The 25,478-nt window shown below is 39.6% G+C and overlaps 1 protein-coding gene and 1 long non-coding RNA gene across 26 annotated transcripts in view; one reads left to right on the plus strand and one right to left on the minus strand.

Annotated features, from left to right (window-relative positions):
- Positions 1-8,670, minus strand: part of LOC140632279 (uncharacterized) — a 61,250-nt gene extending 52,580 nt beyond the window's left edge. For 9 of the 12 annotated variants that reach the window (XR_012029805.1, XR_012029804.1, XR_012029803.1 and 6 more), the window contains exons 1-2: positions 8,105-8,263; positions 6,998-7,263 (exon numbers count right to left, since the gene is read on the minus strand). This is a non-coding gene — a long non-coding RNA (uncharacterized lncRNA). Of the gene's footprint in view, positions 1-6,997; positions 7,264-8,104 lie in introns of all 12 variants that reach the window. The other 3 variants (XR_012029802.1, XR_012029797.1, XR_012029799.1) reach the window with 3 other exon arrangements.
- Positions 8,422-25,478, plus strand: part of FBXW11 (F-box and WD repeat domain containing 11) — a 125,056-nt gene continuing 107,999 nt past the window's right edge. For 2 of the 14 annotated variants that reach the window (XM_072824145.1, XM_072824152.1), the window contains exons 1-2: positions 8,533-8,744; positions 18,181-18,342. Coding sequence is in view for 7 of the 14 variants with exons in the window: in XM_072824153.1 (XP_072680254.1) it covers positions 8,700-8,744 (45 nt within the window). In the remaining 7 variants the exon portion in view is untranslated. Of the gene's footprint in view, positions 8,745-18,180; positions 18,343-25,478 lie in introns of all 14 variants that reach the window. The other 12 variants (XM_072824143.1, XM_072824151.1, XM_072824149.1 and 9 more) reach the window with 7 other exon arrangements.

Raw genomic sequence — 25,478 nt, forward strand, 5'->3', positions numbered from 1 at the left:
TTCTGTTCAAAATCCTAGACTTGAGGGACACCTGGGTGGCTCAGTGGTTGAGCGTCTGCCTTTGGCTCAGGGTGTGTTCCCGGAGTCCCAGGATTGAGTCCCACAACGGGCCCCCTGCATGGAGCCTGCTTCTCCCTCTGCCTATGTCTCTGCCTCTCTCTGTCTCTTATGAATGAATAAATGAATGAATGAATCAATCAATCAATCAATCAACCAATCTTAGAAAAAACCCAAATCCTAGACTTGAGAGTCTGGCACTCAGGATACCAAGGCCCTTTCTGCAGTCACCACAGTGATCTAGAGCACTGATCTTTGAATTTTTTTCCTCTGTATCCTCAAAAGAATTTTGATACATTATGTAATTACTCATTTCTTAAAATATCTAAATTTTTTCAGCATAAATTTAAATAGAGAATGATTTTCAGTGTACTATAAATATTGACATTTATTTTTAAAAGATTTATTTATTAGAGAGAGAGAGAGAGAGAGAGAGAGAGCGCTCATATGGGCAGGGGCTGGTGTGGGAAGAAAGAATCTTCCTGAAGAGTGTGGAGCCCAATGTGGGGCTTGATCCCAGGACCCTGAGATCATGACCTGAGCCATAATCAAGAGATGGCAACTTGACTGACTGAGCCAACCAGGGGCTCCAATAAATACTGGCATTTAAAAATAAAGCTGTTATTACTTTTCTTAATGAAATTTAAATATATAGTAATTTCATACCATCATCCTTTTAAGTAAATATGAACAAGTTGTTTTCTGATAGGAAATTTTGTATCTTTTTCCTCCTTGAATTCATATCTCCATTCCATTCTCCCCCCAAATTTTATGCTTGAAAGTCTTATTGCTCTCCTTATCCTATTTCTCTTCTGTATTTTGTGCTACAATTTTTATTTTTGGTGATCGTAGGCTTGGAATGTTGGGAAAAGAGCCTTCTGCATTTAAATTATCATTGTAATTGTTACCAAATGCAATTGATCAAACAAGAAGTACATGAACATCTTGACAAATAATGATTAAATACAAACCGAATTTTACTATAACTACATGTTTAAACCAATCAATAACTAAAAAATAGTTTTCATATCCATGCATTAGTATTACTTATTGCTAGAATGAGATGATTTGGCATCAAATTTGTTTTTAGATCACACTCTTTTTTTTAAAAATATTTTATTTATTCATGACAGACAGAGAGAGAGGCAGAGACACAGGCAGAGGGAGAAGCTGGCTCCCTCTGGAAAGCCTGACATGGGACTTGATCCTGAAACCCCAGGATCATGACCTGAACCAAAGGCAGAGGCTCAATTGCTGAGCCACCCAGGCGTCCCTTTAGATCACATTCTTATAGATATTAGTACTTAAAAGTCTTGTTTGTAGAAGAATGAAAGTTGTCTTCTAGTAATGTTATACAACTTCTTTGGATTCCTTTAAAGTTATTAGGTCAAAAGTTACATAGTGATCAGCTAGCAAAATTATTTTAAATTATCATTAAAACTTAATTCAATCATCATTCAATTTTGTTGAGAGCAAAGTACTGGAAATCATCTGACTAGTAAGAGCATTTTTGTATATAGTCATTGGAGAAATTAACTTTCTCAATTTCAGGAAAGCATACCTAAAAGTCTTTATCAAGAATTATGAAATAATTATTAATTACACCCATGTAGTAGAGACGGTCCTATGTACTTAACCACACTCTACTTCATTTCCTTTTTTTCTAGGTATATAGGGAGAGTACATTGTTTGCCCTCCCTTGCAACTTCTTAGAGCTGTGTCATTAGGTACTGACCACTGAACAGTGAGCAGGAATGACATGCTTCTGAGATAAGGCAGTTAATAGCTGGTGACCTCCCTTCAGTCCCCTCTGCCCCAGCAACATGGGAGACCGTGAATTCCAGATGGTGTAACTACAAAGTAGAAGGCTAACTAATCCCTTTGGACTTTACATGAACAAAATATGTATAAGACATTATGTTCCCACGGTGTGGAACTCGGTAATGTGTCAGTTTGGCTAGACTGAGCCATGTTTCCCTGATTTTGTTCCTCTGTGTTTCTGATTAGAGTGGGCCACAAGATAAGATTCCTGCATTGGTTTCAAAGAGTAGAAGTGAAAAATGAAGTCATTTTGTAGTCCATATACATTGTCATTGATCGGCTCCCTTACCTCCTTGGTGTGAAGAGTGGCTGGGTCTGCAATCACTCCAAGTTCCCTTACAGCCTCCTTTCGCTTCTCTGATTCCTGGGCCATGGTTGTGAGTTCAGTTCTTTGACAAAGAGCTCTGGCCTCTGCAGATCAACTACACCACCAAGGTCAGAGGCAATAAGAACTGACAGTTTTCAGCCCATCCTCACGGACTCTACCTTGACTTAAACTTGCTCTCCCATATCTTATTTCCATCTTCCCTTCCTGACTGCCTACCCTGTGGACTTTAGATCCAGTTTCAACTGTGAAGACAACAGGCTTATAGAGATTGCTTCATTAGATTTAACACTCATATAAGCTCAAATCCTTGTAAAAAAAAATCCCTTAATACACTCAGTAGTTCTGCTTCTCTGACTGAATTTGGACTGATACACAGGGTTACTTACACAGGGTTAATTTGCTACTGTGGTATAGTGTATTCTATTTTGACTAATATAATGTTTCTTTACTTTTTCACTTGGAGGTATCTTCTTTCACTGGTTAAGTTTATAAAGGGTTGGGAAAACACAAATATTAATTTCTATACACGTTTGCTAGTAAGTTAACTGATGAAATGTTTCTATTTATGCACTTTATTTTCCTAAAAACTGTGAGACTAAAGATATAACTCATCTAACACCAATTATTCACAAAGCCAGTCTACACTATCAAACCAGTCATCTAAAAAGACTGTCAGAAAAAGTCTAGGTTTGTTTTTCAGTTCAAATAAATGTGCTAATATGTATTTTATAACTACCGTGTTGTTTATTCTATAGATGGATAATACATGGAACCTAGTCATATTGATAAACAGGGTGCTGCTATCTTTAATATTTCTTTTTAAAAAATTTATTAGGGATCCCTGGGTGGCGCAGCGGTTTGGCGCCTGCCTTTGGCCCAGGGCGCGATCCTGGAGACCCAGGATCGAGTCCCATGTCGGGCTCCCGGTGCATGGAGCCTGCTTCTCCCTCTGCCTGTGTGTCTGCCTCTCTCTCTCTCTCTGTATAACTATCATAAATAAAAAATAAAAAAAAATTTATTAGAGAGAGAGAGAGAGAGAGAGCGCGCTGCCTCTCTCTCTCTATGACTATCATAAATAAAAAATAAAAAAAATTTATTAGAGAGAGAGAGAGAGAGAGAGAGCGCATGCACGCACAAGAAAGAGAATGTGAGTGCATGAGTGGGAGGGGTGGAAGGAGAAGATGAAGGAGAGAGAATCCCAAGCAGACTCTAAGGTGAACACAGAGCATGATGTGGGGTTTGATCTCACAACCATAAGATCACAATCTGAGCTGAAACCAAGAGTTGGATGCTTAACCAATTGCACCACCCAGACACCCCTTTAGTATTTCTTACCATCATTCTCTTTTCTAGAATTTTGTAAGATTCTCCCTTAAGAGAACTGCGTTCTTTGATGTCTCTTGGAAATGAGTTAAGTCAAAATTTCAGTGCAGGGCACCTGGCTGGCTCAGTTACTAGAGCATGTGACTCCTAATCTTGAGATTATTAGTTCAAGCCCTACATTGGATGTAGAGATTACTTAAAAAAAAAAAAAAAAAAAAAAAAAAGCAAATAAAAAATATTGGAAAAAAAAAAAAAAAAAAAAGAGGGTGCCTGGCTGGCTCAGTTGGTGGAGTATGCAACTTTTGATCTTGGGATCATATTGGGAAAACTGGACAGCAACATGTAAGATGATGAAACTCGACCACTTTCTTATACCACACACACAAATAAACTCAAAATGTATTAAAGACCGAAACATGAGACCTTAAGCCATAAAACTCCTAGAATAAAAAATATATATGGGCAGTAACTTCTTTGACATCAGCCTTGGCAACATTTTTCTAGATACGCCTCCTCCAGCAAAGGAAACAAAAGCAAAAATACAATGTTAGAATTACACCAAACCAGAAAGCTTTTGCTTATCAAAAGGAAACCATCAACAAAATGAAAAGAACCTACTGAATGGGAGAAGACACTTGTGAATGTTATGTCCAATAAGGGGTTAATACCCAAACTTCAGAAATTAGCAATTCAAGACCAAAAAAATTTGATTAAAAAATGGGCAGGGGACCTGAATATCTTTTTTTCCACAGAAGATAAACAGATGGTGAACAGACCCATGAAAAGATGCTCAACATCAATAATCATCAGGGAAATGCAAGTCAAAACCACAATGACATATCATCTGATACCTGTTAGAATGACTAATATCAAAAAGAGAGGAAATGACAAGTGTTGGTGAGGATGTGGAGAAAAAGGAACCCTTTTACACTTTTGATGGGAATGTAAATTTTGTAGGCACTGTGGAAAACAGTATTAAGGGTCATCAAAAAATTAAAAATAGAAATACCATAGGATCCAGTACTCCACTATTGGGTATTTACCCAAAGAAAATGGAAATATTAATCTGAAAAGATATATGCATTCCTATGTTTATTGTAGCATTTACAAAAGCCAAAATATGAAAGAAGCTTACAAGTCTATTGATAGAGGAATGGTAAAGGAGATGTGATATACATGTAAAATGGAATATTACTTAGCCATAACAAAGAAAGATCTTGCCATTTGGGACAATATGGATGGACCTAGAAGGTATTATGCTAAGTGGAATAAGTCAGAGAATGATAAATATCATACATTTCATTTATATGCGGAATCTAAAAAACAAAAGAAACAAAAAGCTGAAAGAACTATTAACTAGTAATAGGGTATTAAGTACCAAGGGGTAAAGATAACTCTCAAGAATATAGAAACAGCCGTTACAGGGAGCAACCACCTCCTACTACCTTTAGGGCTGAGGCAGAGTATCCAAGGATGAAAGAAACTTGGAAGAGCCTTCCTACCCGACTGCTGTGAGATTCAGACCGCACTGGGGAGAGGGTAGTTATGGCCCATTGGATGGTTGAAGTTTGCTGAAGGGCTACAGGTGTGGCTGGCAAGCAGGAAACTGCCCACTGAAGTGTCACTGAATTCACTAGGATGTTACCCTCTGAATGTCCTAGCCACCTGTGTGTATGTTGGGGAGGGGTGTTATGGTTCTGCAAACCATTTGCTTCTGTATACCACAAAAGCAAGAAGTTAAGTGAAGTATACTAGAACTAAGAAGATAAGTTCCTTCATTTGCCTGTGTTCCTCTAGGGCTCTTTATTGACAAAGTTAAATGCTGTGCCAGCTGGCAGAGAAGAAACATTCACAGGGTCCTAGTTGGACTCCAGTATTTCGAAGTATGTAAAAGAATGTATTTGGAACTGAGAGGCTATAAATTGATAACAGGCACACATACGGTCTGAGGCACAAAAGTTAATGTATTTGATTATGAAGTGCTCTCCCAGACTCCCCTAGGTATGTTACACTATATATACAGTATGTGTACCATACTGTCTTTGTAAAATCTAAGCAATTCTGAATTCTGAATATGTTTCAGACCTCAGGGTTTCGGTTAAGGGACTGTGGACCTGAACAACCACTTTGTTGTTAGCGGGTCTTGTAAACCTCAGAGCACAGCTATCTGAAAAACTGGGGGGAAGTATGAGTCAAGGGCTTCTGCCTTTACTGACGACCAAATTCATCATTAGCTGGCTTGAAGCCTGAAGCAGTTAAAATACCCGAGAACCTGAGTTCTTGTTTGACATAAGTGACAAGCCTTGGCTCAGCTTGCCTCTCATATAGCTTGGGTAAGGCTTCTATCAATACATGACTTTTTAATACTACTGAGCCCCTGGAATCTGACCCAATAGGATTTTTTCCTCTTATGGTGGAGTATGGTTTTAATATAAGGACAGAAATCTTGAGTTATCTCCATTACAGTTCTAATGCCACAGGGTTGCAAACTCAAATTTCCTTATGGGTTAGGCACACAAATTAAATGAGTGGAGCATGCAGATAAAAGACAACAGGGAGCAATGGTGACGGTAGAAATCTATAGAGCATATGCTTCATATAAAGAAGGCAGTTGCTATGTAACCCCTGCATATTGTTGCCATGCATATCCAAAAATCTGGATAGTCTAATTTTTTAAGAGAAGACGGAAATTCAGACTTTAAAATGCAAAAATGTCAAATTTTAAATCATAAAAATGCTGTAAGATAAATATAAATATACATATTGGGAAATTCAGCTTATAACTCCTACCCTAACCTTATGTGCTAGGTCCTATGGCAAATGCTGGTACCTTAGATATCCTGGTTGGCTGTTACATTAGTAATCCCTAGTAAACCATGACCCTCTGTATTCACAACTCTGTATAGTTCCTTTCTACATTGACTCTGGGCTTGGCTGTATGACTTGCTTTGGCCAATGGGACATTACCAAGTGTGGTGTGCCAAAGGCATGATAATCATTTGCTCACTGGGACTTGTCTTCTTGGAAGCTAGTCACCACACAGAAGCTTGAATGATAAGACACCAGGTGAAGAAGAGAGGCCTCAGAGGATGAGAAGCCACTGTGATGAGCTTCCAGCTGACTACAGTCTCATGAGTAACCTTAACTTATACTATGTGGGCCCAGCTGTGTCCAGTCAACCCACACAATTGTAAAAATAAGCCACTGTTATTTTAAGCTACTAAGTCTTGGGTGTGGCTTGTTATGATACACTAAGTAACTGAAACAGGTCATTTATTCTAACTCCTGTTTCACTAATGAATGTCCCAAGGCCCAGACAGGGGAAGGGGCCTGGTGAAATTCAAACAGCAAATTAGTGGCAATAACTTTCCAATTCTGTGCTCTTTCTTCCTACTGCTTCTAGTTCTTTTGGTGGAAAGCGCCAGATAAGGACTATGAAACTTCAAATCCTACCGGTGTGGTACTTACACTATGTCCTCCAGGAGTACAAATTGCTGTAATCCTTAGAAATGGAAAAATTTCTAGGTCACTGAGTCCCTTCACTTCACAGGTGCAGAAAATTCCAAACACTAGAGAAAGAGAAAAGCAGGCCCTGATATTTGGAAGCTGGCCTGGTACAATTATCCAGGCTGTAATGTTACTAGACGATAGATGGTCCTCTTAGGTAGGCCTTGGGTTCTCCTCTTGGAACATAATTTCACAGAACATAAACACCAGATGGGGCCATTCTCTGACTGTGGATAGATCAAAACAGAAACAAGATAATTTCTTAATTATATTTGAATGCAGATAAAAAAAAAAATGAACAGTGTCCAAACCACCAAAAATGACCCAACATCCCCCATCCTGGTTAATGAGGAGGTTCCTGCTTCTTTAGCAATTACAGCTTCAGCCTCAATCTACTGTTCCCTCGGTCCAGGCATGAGATGCCCAATCACAGAATTGTCCCTACTTCCTGACAGCATCTAATCCAGAGTAAAGCCTCATTTCCTTAAACCCTCTTCCAAATCACCTAACGACTCTTACTGAGCCGCCTAGGATTTCTCATGGCGGGTATTCTCCCTCCCTGCATCCAGTAATAAACTCAACTTGCTCAATCAGTATGTACGCGACGGTCTCCGGTTAGCGGATAGACCTGACAAAGTTCACACAGAGCTGAAGGCCGACTTCACTAAGAGTCTCCAGGTCTTCAGCTGCGGTCCTCCTTAGCGCCTACTCTTTTCCCACCACCAGAATTAAGCACCATGATAACAGAGTCCTTCCTCGTAATGTTCGGAGCGGACTTCAGACCTGGCAGAGTCCGAAAGTCTAAAAAATAATTATTTTCTGAAGAATGAGTAAGAGGGGCTCAGTATACACAGGTTCCCTTTCATCCCTCAGTCACTCCCACTTCGTGGTGCGTACAGACAACACCGCAGTTCATCGCCATAAACCCACTTTCCCCAACGACAGTTCCGAACCTCTCACTTCTGGGTTGCCCATACTCTCAGAGCCCCTCCTTTGCCCGACGTTCCCTCGCTTGCTGGTCCCTCCTACACCCGAGCCCCAAGCCCTCCTAGTGCACCTGGAACCCACCTGTCTCCAACATCTGCCCCTAGCCATCGCTCGCTACCTAGGCGTAGACTGGGCACTGCGGCATCGACTGCGCATGTGCGGAAACCGGTCTCACAGGCAGGATCTCTGAAGAGGGAAGAGTTACCTCTGAGTTTCCGTCCCGGTCTGAGTCGCCGGAGGCTGCCAGGAAGTCAGGAGAAGCTAGCCGGAAGGAGAACCCGCGCGCAGGGCTTTCTGGGACATGTAGTCGCGGCATTCCCGAGGCCCTCTTTGGAGGGAGCCCTTAATTCTTTAGGTTTGCACGCCCCATGTTCACAGTCCAGTGCTACTTTCGGCTCAGAATTCAGCTTCGGGGTGCCAAGAGAGATTAGCCCGGTACTGACTTCTCGTTCCCACAGCGCTCTGCGGGGCCCCCGGCGCCTGCTGGGAGCTGTAGTCCTCGGTCTGCGTACTGCGTTCGCCGAGGGGGAGGGCGGAGCTGCCGGCGGCCCGGGCGGGCTGGCAGCTAGAGTGGGTAAGATAGCCGCCTCCGCCTCTGCCGCCTCCGCCGTCGCCTCCTCCGCCCGGGCCGTTCGCTGCTGCGCGGGGAGAGCGAGGCGGGGCCGCCGGGGCCGCCATGGAGCCCGACTCGGTGATTGAGGACAAGACCATCGAGCTCATGGTGAGTGAGGCCCGCTGGACCGTTCTTCCGTCCGGCCGGCCGCGGGCGGGCCTGCCCGCCTCAGCGTCCGGCGCGAGGCCGCCCTGGGCCTTCCCGGCTGCTTTGGCCCGGCCCTGGGTCCTGGCTTTCCCTGGCCTCGGGGCTGGCGCGTTTCCTCCGGATCCCTCGAGATCTCAGGCCGGACCTGGCCCGGCCACCTCCATACTCCTCGGTTCTCCTTCCTCCCTCTGTCCTATATCCGGGCCCATCTCTCGAAGGACCCTCGCTAGCTTATGCTGTGGCCTTAGCTCACGCTCGCTGTAGCATCTCATTCTCCTTCTCTTAGAAGGAGATTTCCCCGCTCTGTTTCTCCGGCGCAGGCCTGCACCTTTCTTGCAAGCCCCACTGAGGCCGAATGAAATGGTGGTGGGCGGGGGGGGGGGGGGGGCGGGATACGGAGGAGGTCGGTCAGGGCCTCGCTCTCCGCGTCCTAGTAGGGGCCTCAGCACCCTCTCCCCAGCGTAGGGCTGTGTGGATGCCGGGATAGGCCCTCCAGGGGTGGAGGTGGGAGGTCTGGGGTTTGAGGCTCTGACGGACAGGGGCCTCTTTCCCGGCCCCTGCGGTGTCCGGCTTCTCGGACAAAGGGTTTCCTACTCCGCGGTGAGGGATGTTTGCATAGCGAGGCCCCAGGTACTCTGGATTCCATCTCCCAGGAAAGAAAAACCGCAACTTGGTGTTTCCCAGCGTTGCTTTGGGAAAATGGGGGGGGGGGGGGGAGTTTGTCCTCCTCACTGCCGCCAGTTCTTTCTTATTAAAAAAATAAAGAGAGAGAGAATCCTAGGCCCCTAGGGGAAGCGATCACTCTTCTATTACAGCCCACTGGTAGCCATACCAGACTCCCCGGCCCTAAGGACACCCCAGCCGCTTTCCATTTTACGACTTGGAGCCAGAAGGGGTTTTTAGAAACAGAACTACGAGAGAGTGGCTAGTAGAAGCGAAGAACTTGGTGCTCGGTAGATGATTTGGTGGAAGAAAAGAAACATGGCAGCTATTACCTGCCAATTTGAACATTGGGGAAATCAGCCCGGGCTCTGGAGAGTTGGGAGGAGGAAGTCTTTACCTCAGCCAGCGGACATGCCCAGGGTTTCTTCCTGTGGAAACCTTGACAGTTTCTTTGTATCTCTCGTACCACAGTAACAACCCCCTACCCCTGGGTTGAGAGGAAAGGTGAAAGAATCTACTTAACCCAGCAAAATGTTTTCCTAGCCAGATTTTCTCCAGTGTGAAAATGTTTATTGAGTCAGTGATTCCACTGGGTAGGGTCGGTGACATCAGAGCCACTTCCCTCATTTAATGCTATAAATAATAAATGGTGACACAAAGTCTGTTGGATAGCTAGCTGCATGGTTTCTGTGGATGATGGTTGGTATCTGGGGAGTTGAGATGCGTGTTTTAAAAATGGAAGTACAGTAGCATAAATACACCAGCTTAGTATTTGCTGTCCTTTGCATAATTCACAGAACTAGCCAGTATTCTTTAAAACTAGGGGGAAAAAAAAAAAAAGCTTTGGTTGGTTCTGCTTTGTGTGCGCACACGTGTGCTTGCCTTTTAAAGGATGTTGTCACGTGTGAATTTCGATTTTCATTAAGTAATTTTTCCCTTTTAGTGTAATTTATCAAACTATTGTAGCGAAGGCTTTGATATTCTGGAAATTTTATAGGGGTTATTTTGGTAAAATATCTTATTGGAATTCCATATATAATATGTATTCTAATGGATGTACAGTATATGTCCTCACAACTGGAGGAGTACTTCATATTGAAAAACTGTAACTTGGTGCCTTTGAAATTGGCTGTTCTGTGCTCCTTCCATTTCCATTTAAAAAATAAAATGCCTTTATTTTCAAAAGAAATAGAAGAAATACAGTGTAATTAATTTAGTATTTTTGAATGGTAAAACAAAAAATCTCTGTCCTAAATTTATTTGTTTCTCATGCTCATGACTTTAAAAAAGTTTTTGATTATACATGATTTTACTTGTTTATGATCTGAAAAGGTATTTCAGCCTTTCAAGGACATTATAGACTGGGATTCTCAGAAAATTTAACAAAGATCAATTTTGAAATGACTTTTCATATTCAGATTTTGATATTCTTTCAAAGGGATACCAGTTAAGACTCTTCAGCAACCCTTTTCATAACCATATATGTATTTATCTTAGTATAGTAGATAGGACAGGTATTTAACAACTGATTTAGTAAATCCAGGATTGTATGTAGGAATGATAATGCCTTAAAATCTAATTGCATGTAGCTCCCTGTATTCACTGTAATTTAATTACAGTTTCCAGAACTAGGTTAAAAATACTTTTTATATTGGTTTCAAAATAACATGATTGAAAGAAAGGAATGGGTTAAACTGATGGTATGTTGAAAGCCTAAAGCATGAAATAGTTTTCGATTTTTATGAGTCAGCTTCAGTACTTAAATATTTGTGATTGTGGTGCCTGTACCAGTCTGGTACTTAATGGTTAACAGGATAATAACTTTCATTTGATACTCTAGAGAGTGCTCTAATATTAAAGACAGGAAACAGACTTTTTGGGCATCTCCAGTTTCTTAATCTTCATCCTTCCACTTCATTTGATTTGATTCTTTTTCTTTCTTTCTTTTTTTTTTTTTTTACTTGTACTTTTTTTAGTTTACTAAGAAATAAAGCTGGTGCTAGCCTAATAATTCAATCTCCAAAATATACCCCTCCACCTGTCTTGTGATTCCTACCTCTGCCTCAGGCTTGGTCCATAAAGATTGCTTTTCCAATTGACCTACCTCATAGGGTTCATGGAGTCTTCAATATAGACTATAAACTCTTCTTTTTTTTTTTTAAAGATTTTATTTATTCATGAAGACAGAGAGAGAGAGAGACAGAGACATAGGCAGAGAGAGAGATGCAGACTCCACGCAGGGAGCCTGATGTGGGGCTCCATCCCGGGACTCCAGGATCATGCCCTGGGCCGAAGGCAGGCGCCTAACCGCTAAGCCACCCAGGCGTCCCTAGACTATAAACTCTTGACTGAGACAACTGAATTTATAATTGCTGATAGTAAATAATTTAACCACCAAATGACTTTTCTTGGCCTTATATTGGACCAGTATTGTACCTAGTTTGTGGGACTGTTTTTGAAATTTCCGACTTTGGTAAAATGAGCGTATTATTAACGAGGTAGAAAAGTAGTAATCCGGGATCCCTGGGTGGCGCAGCGGTTTAGCGCCTGCCTTTGGCCCAGGGGACGATCCTTGAGACCTGGGATTGAATCCCATATCGGGCTCCCGGTGCATGGAGCCTGCTTCTCCCTCTGCCTATGTCTCTGTCTCTGACTATCATAAATAAATTAAAAAAAAAAAAAAAAAAAGTAGTAATCCATTTGGAAGTATCCAAAGTTTATGAGGCTATGTCTAGTGTGATGGACCTCACTGGAAAGAATTAAAACTGCATTATGTGTCCTATGATGTTTACTAATGCTTGAGTTAGGAATAAGAGTTGATATTCGGGCCCTCATTACTAGAAAGCACTCACAGAACTGCTAGTTGGAAGAGAAAGATGGTAAGTTTTCCCTCTTAGAAGATAGCAGAAATTGATATTTGGAGTTAGGAAACGGAACCCTGCTTCCTCTATGGGTGTGAAGGCATGCCATGCCTACTTCCTTCCCCAAACACAAATTAATGGGCAGTTTATTCTCAATTGTTAGCTGTTGGATGGTTCCCCTCTTTGCTAAGTGACCTTAAGTGACTCATTTTCCTTTTGTTTTATCTCTAAGTGGCTGTATTACTTGTTGAATTTAGTAATACAGGTAAAATGAGTTGGACCTTCTTAAGAATGTAAGGTATCAATGCCTTTTCAGAGCTGTTAAAGTACAGGCAGGCTACATGGCCAAGGAGATGAAAGAAACTAAATGAAGTTTTGGAGGATGTTTCAATTTTTTCTTTTTGGATTTTTTCCTCTTCCTGTCATTGGTTTTCTAAGTGGAATAAGTGGATTTAGTGACTCTTTCAAGAAATTGGATCTTAGTTTGTCATTATCACTTATCCTTATGTGCTCCTAACCATATGTTTTACCAAACGCAGATTAAATAGACAAAAGTTTAAAAAAAATAGACAAAAGTTTAAATAGAGTCTGAATGAAATAAACCACGTATGTATTTATAGGCAGGCATTACCTGCCTCAGGAGGCTGTGGTTCAGGTATACCAATTTTTGCTCCTGGTTTGGAGTAGTTTAGATGTTCCTTCAGAATTGACGAGGACAAACATGATCCTGTGCAAATGTCTTGGTACCCCTGGCTCTTGACTGCTCTAATCTGAAAACAGCACAGGAAAATCACTAGGTCATTACATAGATTCACAGAGCAGCACAGCCAGCCACTTGGCTTTTGAAAAACGTGGGTTGTTTGGACCTTCCTGGTCCATTTATACACTGTTTCTTTTTTTCTTTCTTTCTTCTTCTTCTTTTTTTTTTATTTTACAGTATAGTACTGTCATGTATTTTCTCTTCTTTATAATTGTCTTAATATTTTCTTTAGCTTTATGTAAGAATACAATATATGATACATATGATATACAAAATGTGTGTTAATTACCTGTTTATGTTATTGATAAGGCTTCCAATCAAGAGTAGGCTATTAGCAGTTAAGTAAGTATTTGGGGAGTCAGAAGTTATATGCAGATTTTCTGTTACGCGTTTCAGTGCCCTTAATCTCCCATGTTGTTCAAGGGTCAACTGTATATCCTTCCGAGTAGTGCTGTTTGATCCTATGAATTTTGTACTCTGTGGTTCCTGGGTTCCACCTGGTGGTATTTATACTTTAAAGGAAAGAAAGCATTTCAAGTCATAGTAATTTCAGTTCCAGATTCTCTTCCAGCTTTTCTTCCCACATTCCTTACTTATTCTCTATTTCAGCCAAATGGCAGACCAAGGCTCTTCAGATTTTGCTCACATTATTATTATTTATTTATTTTTGTCAGCTCTGATATTAACCACGTCCATGTATTGAAGGCTACTGATATTTACTGGAGGGACCTAATAGTTGGCTCTCTGACCCAATTTGGGTCAAACAAACCAATTTGTTTGGGTCAAATCTCAGCAATTCTCTCTTCTACCTGTTCTGAGAAAGTCCTGTCTACTCAAAACAATTTAGATGCCATCTCTTTTGATGTCAGTTTACATTATGGTGGCACATACTGTTTTGTTTTTAGAGCACTGCCTACATGATGTTCACCGTTAAATGAAATGAATGAATTCTGGCACCTTGTGTTTATCTTGTGGCACTTAGCATATTCTAGGTTTCTATTATGGTTTCCTGTTTGTGTCCCCTATTAAGTGATAAACTCACAGTGCCCTGTTATAGTATGCGTTCAGTAAGTATTGATGAATTTTCCTGTCGATTGTTGATGTGCATTATTGCTGTCTGTATGATAATTCTCACCTGTAGTAATGATTCTTATCATAATCTATTCCTAACTCTTATGGGACTTATTATTCCCCTTCTGTGTATCATAAAATCTTGTGATCATGTCTAAATTTCCCTTCCAGAGGCTACATTGTCTTTTGAATCCTTCATAATGCTTAGCACCTGGGTGTGCAGTAGATACATTGATTTAAATTAATGTGAGGGTTTTTTTTTTCATGATGTGAAATGTTTGTAATGTTTTCCTATTGATAACTTTAAGATAAAGGCGAAGATGACTAAAGGAAAAAGACTGATAAGGCAGAAGAGGAGGGTGGTGTGTGATAAACAGACATCCGCAGACATTTAAAAACCATTATTTACAGACTTTACACGATTTACATACATCTCAGAGAGTGGTTGATACAAGGTATTGAGGAGACTAAATTCCTTTTCTATATGTGGATGTGAACTCGCTGGAGTCGGTAAATTCTGAGGATTCTATGACCTTAGAAAAGCATGCTTTAGCAGCAAGGGTATAGGCCTTATAGAGAAGCACCTAAGTTTGTATATTAGCTCTGTCACCTACTGGCTGTGTGACCTTAAGAAAGTTAACCTTTCTGTGCTATGATATCATTATCAGTAAAAATAAGAAAATGTAGGTTTTGCTCCAAGTTGTTGGGGGGGGGCGGGGATAATGGGGAGAGTCGTATTTGAAAGGGACCTTGCAGATGCTTGTCTCAGCAACTGCTTGCCGTACTAACTTCCCCACAACTACAGGGACTGGGTTCTGTGAAGCACAGTCAAGGCAGATGATGTTTTAATCTACCCCCCCCCCCCCCCCCCCCCCGCTTAGTTGTGCATGTATTTATTTGTGAGGCTCTACAGAGGCCTGACATTGAGATGCTTTTAGCAGTCTGTTTAATGAGCTATCTTTAGGGGAAATGATGAAATCATACAGAATCAGTATTGGAAACTTGGGAAGTGGAAGTAGTATTAAAATTACTAAGAATTGCCAATTAGGCATAATTAGACCTGTACTCTACCTACAGAGAGAACCCACTCAACTCTGTTTTAGGTATGCTGGTAGTACAGGACTGGTGATTAGTTCATATTAACATTGAGCATTGTGATTTATGATTGATTGATTTATTTTTGATGAGGAAATTAAGATTTTTGGAGTTCTTGTTTCAGTGAAACTGATGATTTTGACCTTTAACAGAATAAGCAGTGAGTATTATACAAATTTCCTCCTGAGCTGTATTGTTCATTGAATTAGTTGACAAAGGGGGAAAAAACCTGTCGGTCAAGAATGTGCTTGTTACCCTCAGTTAAGTTTCTGTTGATCACAATTGCCTAACAGGAAGTTTGTCTTTGTAGGCAAATGAGAGACAAACCAGGAAGACCTGACAATCCAGTAGGTTATCTCTAATCTGGATCTTATTTTTGTTTTCACAAAATTCAAAGATTGCAGAATTCTGTGATGTCAACAGGAAGCATTTTTAGGATACTCCCGCTCTTGGTTAGTTCATAGACTGGAAAGCTGTGAAGTAGAAGCAGTGGGATATTAGTATGTAAGATGAAAAAAAAAAGTCTGTGAGTAGAGAGATGGGTAAATACAATAATATAATGAATATAGGAAACCATTCTAATAGCTTGCCTCAGATCCACAGAAGAAAAATTAAGTGAGAGCTTTACTACTGAGAAAAAGGAATTTGAGTCATTTTATTTTTTATTTTTTTAAGAGTTAAATTGAGAACACTTAACCAGTTTTGGGCACTAAAAATAAATATATTTTGGTTCTCCTAAATGATTACTTGGGAGACTCAAAGAGAAAGGAGCAGAGGAGAGGAAGAACTCAGTACTTACACTCCTGGCCTGGCTTCTATTAATCTTTGCAGCCCTAGCATAAGGCCTGGTGCCAATTAGGCATTTAGTAAATATTTGAAGGGAAAAGAAGAAAATTAACACAGGAATACAGGAAAAGACTTGGTGATTCAAGAAGTTCAGAAAGGAGTCCATTTGTCAGATTGTGGTTGTGTTTTGCTATAATTGTTCAACATTTTGGTTATAGCAGTAAGTTATACTTTGAAAAGCAGAATATATTCTTTTAGCAATTAGCTACTAGCCATAGCTCACTAGCTGCTCTTATCAAAATTGGGTTTCCAGTTTATTCTTGGGCTCCAGGGTAGTATCACTTAGTGGGAGAAGCTTGAGCACTTATCTTTGCTGGAGCTTTCACTTATGTGAGCTCTTTTAAGTTGTGAATATTAGGATACTTCCATATGGTTGTTATGGTGAGGCTAATTATAGACTGGTATTTCAGTCATTCTCGTTGCTTTGCCTACAATATGATAAACCAGAACTTCTTTAGTCATTGCCTGTGGATTATTTATTTATTTATTTATTTTGAAAAGACTCTATTTATTTATTCATGAGAGAGAAGGGGGGTGGTGGCAGAGACACAGGCAGAGGGAGAAGCAGGCTCCATGCAGGGAGCCCTTTGTGGGACTCATCCCAGGACCCCAGGACCACGCCCTGAGCCAAGGCAGACGTTCAACCTGCTGAGCCACCCAGGCGTCCCAGCCTGTGGACTATTTATTGACAAATCTTGGAATTTAAAAATTCCTCAGTTTCACCTGGATTTGAAATTCTTTGTCACACAATCTTTTCTGCTAAACGCAAAGACTTACTTGGACAACATTATGTATTTTACCATTAATATTGTGAGCCTCAGAATTGCATGCCTCTGTTAAAGAAATGCTTTTTAAGTGCCAAGATATGGAGAGTTAGCCCTTTCAGGATGACTTTAACTGGTTCAGTTGTATTTTAGTACAGCTAGGCTGAAATATTTATTCTTTGGTATTTTTGTACTTCTCCATTCTGACGTTAATTAACTCAGGACCTTTGAGAGTAAAGCTCGGTCTCTTCTGCCTCAGGAATATCATGGCCTTTCTGATCCTTAGACTTGGCAGGCTGCAGTGTTCGGTGGAAAGGGCATGGTCTCTACCATTTAGTAGATGTGGGATTTTGGGCAAATTATTTCTTCTCATTTTTTTGAGAATTAAATATGAATGACTAATGTAAAGGGCCTGGCCCATTAATAGCCCTTAAATAAAGGTAGGTATTATAATTACTGCAGGAACATTTTGGCAATAGGGTGGCAATTGAGGAAATAGGAAATTCATGTGCAGGTAACTTAACAGTCTTTTGACTGATTTTTAAAGTTTTTATCTGTATTACCCTGTTGAATACTTTTTCTCTCCCTTATATTTTGTTTATATATTTGCAGCCTAATGGAAAAGTTGGTATGGTAGTAAAAGAACGTTGATATAATGTGTGGAATAGATTTATGTATTTAAAGGTGTCATGTAGTAAATTTTTATTAGTGTTTTTTATAATTTTCCTTAGTTTACCCAATGACTGGCCATTGTGGGGGATCGAATCAGAGGTTCATGCTTAAAATTATGCCATGTGTTTTTAAAATGTCCTATCTTTCAGGTGAGGGTTGAAGATTTGGGTAATGTGTAGATTTGATGTCTTATATGTAGCCAACTAAAAGATTTCTTGTTAGGTGCCTAAATATCTTTATTGGGAGATATCTGTGAGCCCTCCCATATCATTAATTTTGGCTGACAAATTTTTTGTAATGGTGGAGGAGTGGTTTTAGAAAATGGATAAGGAAGTTCATTGTAGCTGAATGGTCTGGGACAATTTATGTGGATAATAGAGTAAATTTTTAGCTGCACTCATTTGGAATTGCATATTTATCATGAGTAAAAATTAATATTAGGGATGTTTCCTTCTTTGCCATGTAGAATTTCTTATCCTTCTGTAAGCTTAGAGGTGAGGAATGCTGCTGTGGAACTTTATACCAAATAGCTGACTCAGGGGTTGTAACTTTTCTTCTGTGCCTCAGATCCACCACTCCATTGGCCCTTCCTTCCATTTCTTGGTGGCTGTCCTTTGCCGCTGGTGCCATGGTGGGTGCATGGATTGCTTTCTGTCTTCCAACAGTTACCGAAGTGCATGTTTGGGATTTTATTGAAGAAAGCTGGATACAGTAAACGGAAAGCATCTTGGAAGCTGCTTGACTGCTGTCTTTTCTCAGACTAGTCTGAAAGGGAATACTCCCATTCATTCTGGATTGGTGGATCTGAAGTACAAAATATTGTCCAGGTAAGCAATTACCCTGTATTATTTTGTTATGTGGAACTCAACTCACTGAAAGAAACTTAAAACACACAATTTCTCTACTTTGTTCCATTGACAGAGAAAGGAAGAAATGTTAGATAGCTAGATAGAGTGTTCATGTTTGGGATGGATTGGTGCAGGTGTCTGTGGCAGAATTGCTAGAAGACACTTTGTTTTAGTGTAAGAAGTGCAGTTACTTTTATCGTAGGCCCAAATGTCAAACAGACAAGGAATACAGTAAAAAAGGGAAATTTGGGGAATAGCTTGTAAAATATGGAAAACAGGTGATAATTTCCAGGTATTATCTCATGATTTATAGCTCATACCTGGTCACAGTAGTTCTTGTAGTTACTGTGTAAAGTAGTGGTGTTTTATTCTTGAGACTCTTAGAGGGTCTTCTCAGGAAGATTTACTAACTGTAGGATCTATTTATTGAGCATCTGTTAGGTGCCAGGCACTGTTAAAGGCTCTTTACATATATTTCTTACTCAATTAGCACATGCTTTACCTTATATTTTATAGTTAGTGAAATGAAGCGCATAAGCATTGAGTCAGTGCAAATTGCCCGGGGTCATACAGCTAGTAAATGGCAAAGCCAAGCTTTAGGCTTGGTCTTTGTTTCCAAAGTTCTGGCTCTTTCCATGTGACTGGATATGTTGAAGTTTGTACTTCAGCTTCTGGATTTTCAAATTGTGCATCTGCAAGAGCAAGGTGTGGTTTTCTGTAATGGGTTTCCACTTGGAAAACACATGATAGATCATTGTTTGGCATAGTATTTTAATTATATCTGGTGCTCTTTCTGCTTGATGAAGAAATTAGAAGATCTTCAGTCAATTCATCAAGTGAATATAAAGGTAATTTAGGGAGTCTAAGAGAGGCAATGCATTTAAATGTCAAAACATGGTTTATACAGGGAAGTATCATTTGCTCTAGTGAACTCGAACCTGTATCTTCTCAGTTCCTCCTTAGTTTTTATTGGTTATTTAAACAGCTCAGTAGCTTATTATGTGGACATTTTTGACCTGTGGTTTGTCAGCCTTACAAGTAAGACATTATTTGGCAACTATCTTGAAAACATGACTTTTTTTGGTATTTAATATTTTTTCTATATTATTCATTTCCTTTTATCTTAAAAAATGTCTTTTTGCCATAGACTGATATCCTGGCTTTGTGATCCTTGTTGTAGTTTAATTCCGTTATTTTTGCTAATGTTTCTCCTAAGTGAGCATTTTCCACCCTTGTCATCTGAAGAGCTGTGAGGGTGGTGGTGGTGGTAGTGGTAGTAATAGAAATAATAGCAGTTAACGCTTAGTGGGCACTTACTCTGTATTGAGCACAATCATAAGTGCTTTATATATATAAACTTTTTATATTCATAGTAACCCAATGAGGTAGGTACCATTATTTCTTTACTGATTAGGAAACTGAATGATAGAGTAATTAAATAACATGTCCAAGGTTGCATGTCTAGTAAGAGACAAAGATGAGGTATGCATCCAGGCCACCTAGCTTCAGAGAATGTGCTTCTGAAGTCCATGCTGTATTGTCTCTAGTATCTAGTGTCATCCAGTGATTAAAAAGAGGGGTGGAAATCCTGAGGGCTAAAACTGAAATCACTGTAAAGGAAAAGGAAACAATTGTCAAGTCTCTACTTATGATCTTTGTCAGAAAGCAGTCCAGATCTCAGTTCTGTGTTAGCCATCCAAGGCTATCGGGCTGTTTCAAGAGGATTCACTGTAGGGTTTGGTTTGTTGGAGCCTATCTTTCAGAACAGTGCTGCCTAGTAGAACTTTCTACGGTAATGGAAATGTTCAGTGTCGCTGTTCAATATGGTGTAGTCACTTGTCACATGTGGCTATTTTGAAATGTGACTCTGTAACTGAGGACCTGAATTTTAAATTTTGTTTAATTTAAATTTAAATTTAAATAGCCACAGGCAGTTTTAGAATTTACCATCATCCTAGGTCTGGTCATTGGTTTAAAACTCTTACAAATCTCATCTGGTTAACATGCTCAAAGCAGCTTCTTATCCCAGGTGTAGACCAATATTAACCAGCAGTGCGAGACTGATGTGTAAAGCCAGAATTCAAGTTTACTAGTTTATAATGACATGTGCATATTGGTATGATTAATATAAACTTTTTTGATAGGTAGTTTTGCTTACTAGTTCCTAATACCAGTTTAAATTTTACAAATAAGAAATAGTCACAGGGACCTGAAGACTCAAGCTAAATGCCTGGAATATTGTTTTTATGTGTATAGGCTTGACCTCCCAGGTCAGATCATAGTCAGGTGGCTTACTTAGCCTGGACTCAACTGGAAAAGTGAGATACTTGCTGGACTGGGACTGAGACAGCCTCATTCAGCTTACATTAAGGATGGATGGTTTTTCCCTATGGCAGACCTTTCCTTCACCTTCTCTCCTTGCTTTTACTTCCAAAAACATTTTCTAATTAAGGTACTCATTTTTAGACCAGTTAGTACATTCAGCTTGAATGCACTCTTGACTTTATAGGTCTGGGAAGCCCTTAGTTTTCCTTTGGAAAACTGAAGGAAATAAATGCCTTAATCGTTGCTGTGATCCATTTTGTATTCATTTTTGACTCTGAGAAAGACTGTTTTTTTTGCTTCCCTGTAGCCTCTTTTGACCAAAACAGATATATTAGCTTATTTAATTTGGTCATATAGTGTAGGGTGGAATAAGAACATACTCATAAAAAATAAACTAGGTGGTACATTATCTTTGCATTTTATCATGTTATTAAATTAGCTTGTTTTTAGCCTGCTATACACCATTACTTTGAGACTTGTTCTTGTTCCTTCTGTTCTGAAAGAAGAGTGACATAACTGAATTTATATTTAAGAAGTTAATTTTTCAGGTGTGTGCAAGATGGATTGAAGAGACTAAAGGCAGGGAGACCAGTTAGTTCAAGTGAGCAATGAGGAAGGCAAACCAAAGCATTGACAGTGGGCATGATGAAGGTAGGGTGGACTTAAAAAAGATGTAGATGGTAGGATCTACAGAACTTGGGGATTGGTTATTGGAGTAGGTGATCGTTGGAATATAGTATGAATTTTAGATTTTTGCCTTGGGCACCGGAATGCATGTTTACTGTCTTCCAAGATAAGGAATACTAAAAGAAGAGCAGAGAGGGCATGGGAGGTGAGGAGGGCAAAAGGAATGAATTTAATTTATAATGAATTTGAGCTGCGTATCAGTGAATCCTCCAAGAGACGTATCTAGTGGGAATATGATCATCAGAGCAGGATGAGAAAGATTTGGGAATTTTTATTTTGCTTCAGTGATAGCTCACTTTATTCAGTAGAATTATAAGATTTCTTAGAATGTAGATTGAAGAATCTCTGTATTAGTATATGGGAATGCTAACATAAAGAAATGGGCTATAACTAAGTTCAGATGACCTTATGAAATCATATGTGATATTGATCAAGCAGTTACCACTCTCCTTTTCATCTGAACCTGGGTATTCTGTTACAGTATGTTCCCAGTCTGCAGGTCAGCCCATTATGTTTGGGTTGTATTTTTCTTTTTTCATTGTAATGGTTTGTTTAATTAATGGAGATACGATTTTTGGAATGTGTTTTTTAAAACTTTAGGTTTTCACTATGTGTCTTATGTGCATTTATACAAATTAAGTTCCATGTATTTGGTGACAAAAGCAAAGGGGAAAATAACCAGTGAAAGTTCTGGATCAAGTGTGACATGAGAAATGAAAATTTGCTCTTCTCTCAGCCTGTCTGAATTCCTAAATGCTTCTCATCTAGCTGTGATGAGTGTGATTATGGTATTTTAAAGACACACATTTTTAACATCACAACAGGAGGCCTAAGGACAAGCCAGCTATTTTGTACACTACTCAGTTGAAGAACAGTGAAATTGTTGAAGTGGAGTGAAAATTAGCTGTGTTGGAATTCTTGAGATGGTGTGTCTGTCAGTCTAGTGTGGCATGTATTTAAGGGATTTGTGGGTTTATTTTTATTTTTATTTTTATTTAAGGGATTGTAAGGCAGATGTTTACTGTATGGTATCTTCACCTTATACACTGACTACAGGCCCTAATTCCCAGATGATCTGTAACTGCATGGTTTTGGTAATGAAAGCATGGAGATATGAAGAGTTCTTTATAGCTGTAGTAAATCAGTACTTAACAAAAAGGTTTTTAGGATATGTTATATATATGTATGCTACAAGATTCATAAAGTACAAAAAGGAGTAGACATTACAAAAAGTCTCCCATTCTCTCTGGCTCTAGCTATTGAACATACTTTACATAGCTTTCATATGTATGTGTGTGTGCTATACCAATTCTTCTACACCTTGAATTTTTTTAGTGTAAAGTATGACATGATCATCTTTCATATCAGTTCCCAGAAAGCTCCCATATTTTTTGAAGAGATAATCTAAAAGATGTATGTTGATTTATTGTACGTGCTATAGTTTGTCAAATATAATTTTGATACGCATAGGCTATTTCCAGTCCTTTGCTGTTACATATAATGCTATAAAGAATAACTTAGTGTATATGTCACTTCATGTATGGAGGAGTATATCTTCAGGACAGATTCCTAGAAGTAAGGTTCACTAGATAGATGCTTTTAAAAATCTGATAGACATTGTGGCATTGCCCTCCAGTTACACTGCAACAGTATGTACTCTCACAGGCTTTGCTTGAGGAGGATTCTTTTTTTCCTGATACTCTGATGGTGTCATGTGGATTTCAAGCTAATTGCTTTTTAAAATTGTTCTTCTGTCCCCCCCCCCTTCCCTATAACTTTATATCATGAAAAATTTTGTATATATAGAAGAGTTGTGGAAAAAACAGTACAACAAACACATGTATAGTCTTTCTATTTAGACTCAACAGTTAAAGTTTTGCCAGATTTATGTCATTTCTCTGCTCCCTGCTTCCATTCCTCCTTCCTTCCCCTTGCCACTTTCCTCCCTTCCTTCTTCCTCCACTCTTTCTTTCTCATCTCTTCCTGTTCTTTTCCTCAAATACATATCCTTTGTGGTTAAAAATTTTGATTGAAAGTTGCAGATGTGATCCTACTCCCTCCTAAACATTCCAGCACCTGTCTCCTAAGAATAAGGATAGTCTCTCTCTCTCTCTCCCTGAAACCACATACACAAATACACAGAACCATGTACATATAGATATATATCCATATATAACCACATATTATAGTCATTTATATTTCATGCATATATAAAACCACAATACTATTTTTCTAAGAAAATGAAAGTAGTTCCATAATGTAATAGATATTCAGATAGATTTTCCTAATTGTCCCAAGAATATCTTTTCTAGCATGCCACCCCCCCTTTTGTTTTGAATGAGAGGATTCAAACAGAATACACACTTTGTGTTTTTTTTTTTTTAAGATTTTATTTATTTATTCATGAGAGACACAGAGAGAGAGAGAGAGGCAGAGACACAGGCAGAGGGAGAAGCAGGCTCCATGCAGGGAGCCCGACGTGGGACTCTATCCTGGGTTTTCAGAATCACACCGTGGGCTGAAGATGGCACTAAACCGCTGAGTCACTCGGGCTGCCCCAGAATACACCCTTTGTATTTGGTTATTATATCTCTTTAATTTCTTTTCATTTGGAACATTCCTTCTGCCCTTTTCCCTCTGCTGGCATTGATTATTTTTGGAGAGTCCAGCTCAGTTGTCCTGTAGGATGTGCAACATTTTCATTTGTTTATTTTCCTCATGATGTGATTTAACTTGTTTCTCTAGCTACTGTACTTCCTGTAAACTGGAAGTTAGGTGAGAGGCTTGATTGCAAGCAGGTCAAACATTTGACAAGAATGCTTCATCATAGGTGAAGTGTCTTTGCATTGAGTCATGTTGGGAGGCATGATGACAGGTTATCCCATTATGAGCTATGCTAAATTGGATCCCTTGGCTAAGGTGGCAGTAGCCAGGTCTCTCCTTTATAAAGGTACAGTTTTAACCTCTGCTATTAGAAAGGAATTTATGGGACAGTATTTTGGCACCTTGTAAATATTCTGTTCCATTATAAGATTTCATCCAGTGGTTTCAGAATCTTGATCCTGAAGTCAGTTATTACAATAAGAGTTACAAAATTGTGGTTTTCTATCATTCTGTTTACATTTTTTTTTTTTTGATTTTCAAAATCTAAGGGACCATATTGGTGTCTAATGGTGATCAAGTTGAGATACCAATTGTTATGTAAATAGGCAGGTAAATAACTTCATTATTAAGCATGTACTTAAATGGATACGCTTTGGTTATGTGGGGAGTACAAGAACAGAATCAGATACGCACCCTGCTTCCAGAAGCTTAGTCTTTTACATAAAAAACTATAGTATAGAAAATTGGTAGGGATCATGAGAGATAGACATACAATGTTTTACTCTCCCTTTGAGGCCTGAGCAGAAATTAGTCATAAATGTGGGTGTTTTGGGGGAGAGGAGGGCTTTCATAGTAAAAGTAAATGAGTGAATGATGGCTGGCAGGCAGGCAATGGTGTATAGTGACTATCGGGCAGGACAATTAGGTAGTTCTGTGGATATTAGAGTATAACTTGTGTGGTTGGATTGAGGTAGATAAATTTGCAAAGATAGATTATAACCAAATCTTGGATTTTATACTTTAGGTCATAAGTAATGAACTAGTAGCCTGTGGATCGAGCTTCACAGATATATTTTATTTGGTCTGCACAGATTTAAAAAATTGAAATGTAGTCTTGTGTCTGGGTGGCTCAGTTGGTTAAGACACCTGGGTGGCTCAGTTGGGTAAGCATCTGCCTTGGCTGGGGTCATGATCCCAAGGTTCTGGGATCCAGCCCTGTGGCAAGTTTGCTGCTCAGCAGGGTTGGGGTGTGTGTGGGTGGGATGGGGAAAGTGGGGTCTGCTTATCCCTCTCCCTCTGCCCCTTCCCCTGATGGCTTACTCTCTCTTTCTCAAATAAAATCTAAAAAAAATATTGAGATATCTCTTATCAAAACACTAATTTCTGGTTTGTCTGAAAATTGGAACTGAGGAGTGGCTGCCTTTTAGAGTCAAAGTTTGTGCTTTCATGGTTGGTCCCTATAGCCCCTGTAAATCAGTCTTTATCTGTTTAGCCCTTAA

This window comes from Canis lupus, chromosome 4, assembly GCF_048164855.1.
Source record: "Canis lupus baileyi chromosome 4, mCanLup2.hap1, whole genome shotgun sequence".
Taxonomy (NCBI): domain Eukaryota; kingdom Metazoa; phylum Chordata; class Mammalia; order Carnivora; family Canidae; genus Canis; species Canis lupus.